This window comes from Blastomyces gilchristii (genome assembly GCF_000003855.2).
Source record: "Blastomyces gilchristii SLH14081 genomic scaffold supercont1.58, whole genome shotgun sequence".
NCBI classification, from domain to species: Eukaryota; Fungi; Ascomycota; class Eurotiomycetes; order Onygenales; family Ajellomycetaceae; genus Blastomyces; species Blastomyces gilchristii.
Window position 1 is genome coordinate 28,481 of NW_003101625.1, and position 431 is coordinate 28,911.

At 34.6% G+C, this 431-nt stretch overlaps 1 protein-coding gene across 1 annotated transcript; it reads left to right on the forward strand.

Annotated features, from left to right (window-relative positions):
* Nucleotides 1-218: 218 nt before the first annotated feature.
* On the forward strand, nt 219-431 carry BDBG_18087 (uncharacterized protein; the record flags this gene model as incomplete). The annotated part of the gene is made up of 1 exon (XM_031725673.1): nt 219-431. The coding sequence occupies one exon, from the start codon at nt 219-221 to the stop codon at nt 429-431; it is 213 nt and encodes a 70-aa protein (XP_031581530.1).

Sequence of the window (431 nt, forward strand, 5' to 3'; positions counted from 1 at the left end):
CATGAATGAAAGCATGTGAATCAGCATTGTGAACACCTGATAATATTATGAAACATCTTGATATTCTGTTCTGAGACACTGTCATGCAACAGAAAGTATTAGATTGACTACAGAGTATCTGACAGAGAAACACTTCTCTTACAACATTCATCTCTAACTTCAATATCAAGATTCTAGAAGCAGATAATCAATCTTAAGAGAATTGAATAAAGATTAACATGCTCAAGAAGACATTGACTTTTAAACTCTTACAGACTCTTATAAGTGTAGATGAAGACCAGACTTATGAAGACTTCTGCACACAGCTTCAGACATTGAATGACTGTCTTATCAAGCTTAAGAGTATACAGAACAGTGACAGAAGACATTACATCTCAGTCACTTATACACTCACACTGAAGAACAACAATGATGCAGATGCTATGAACTGA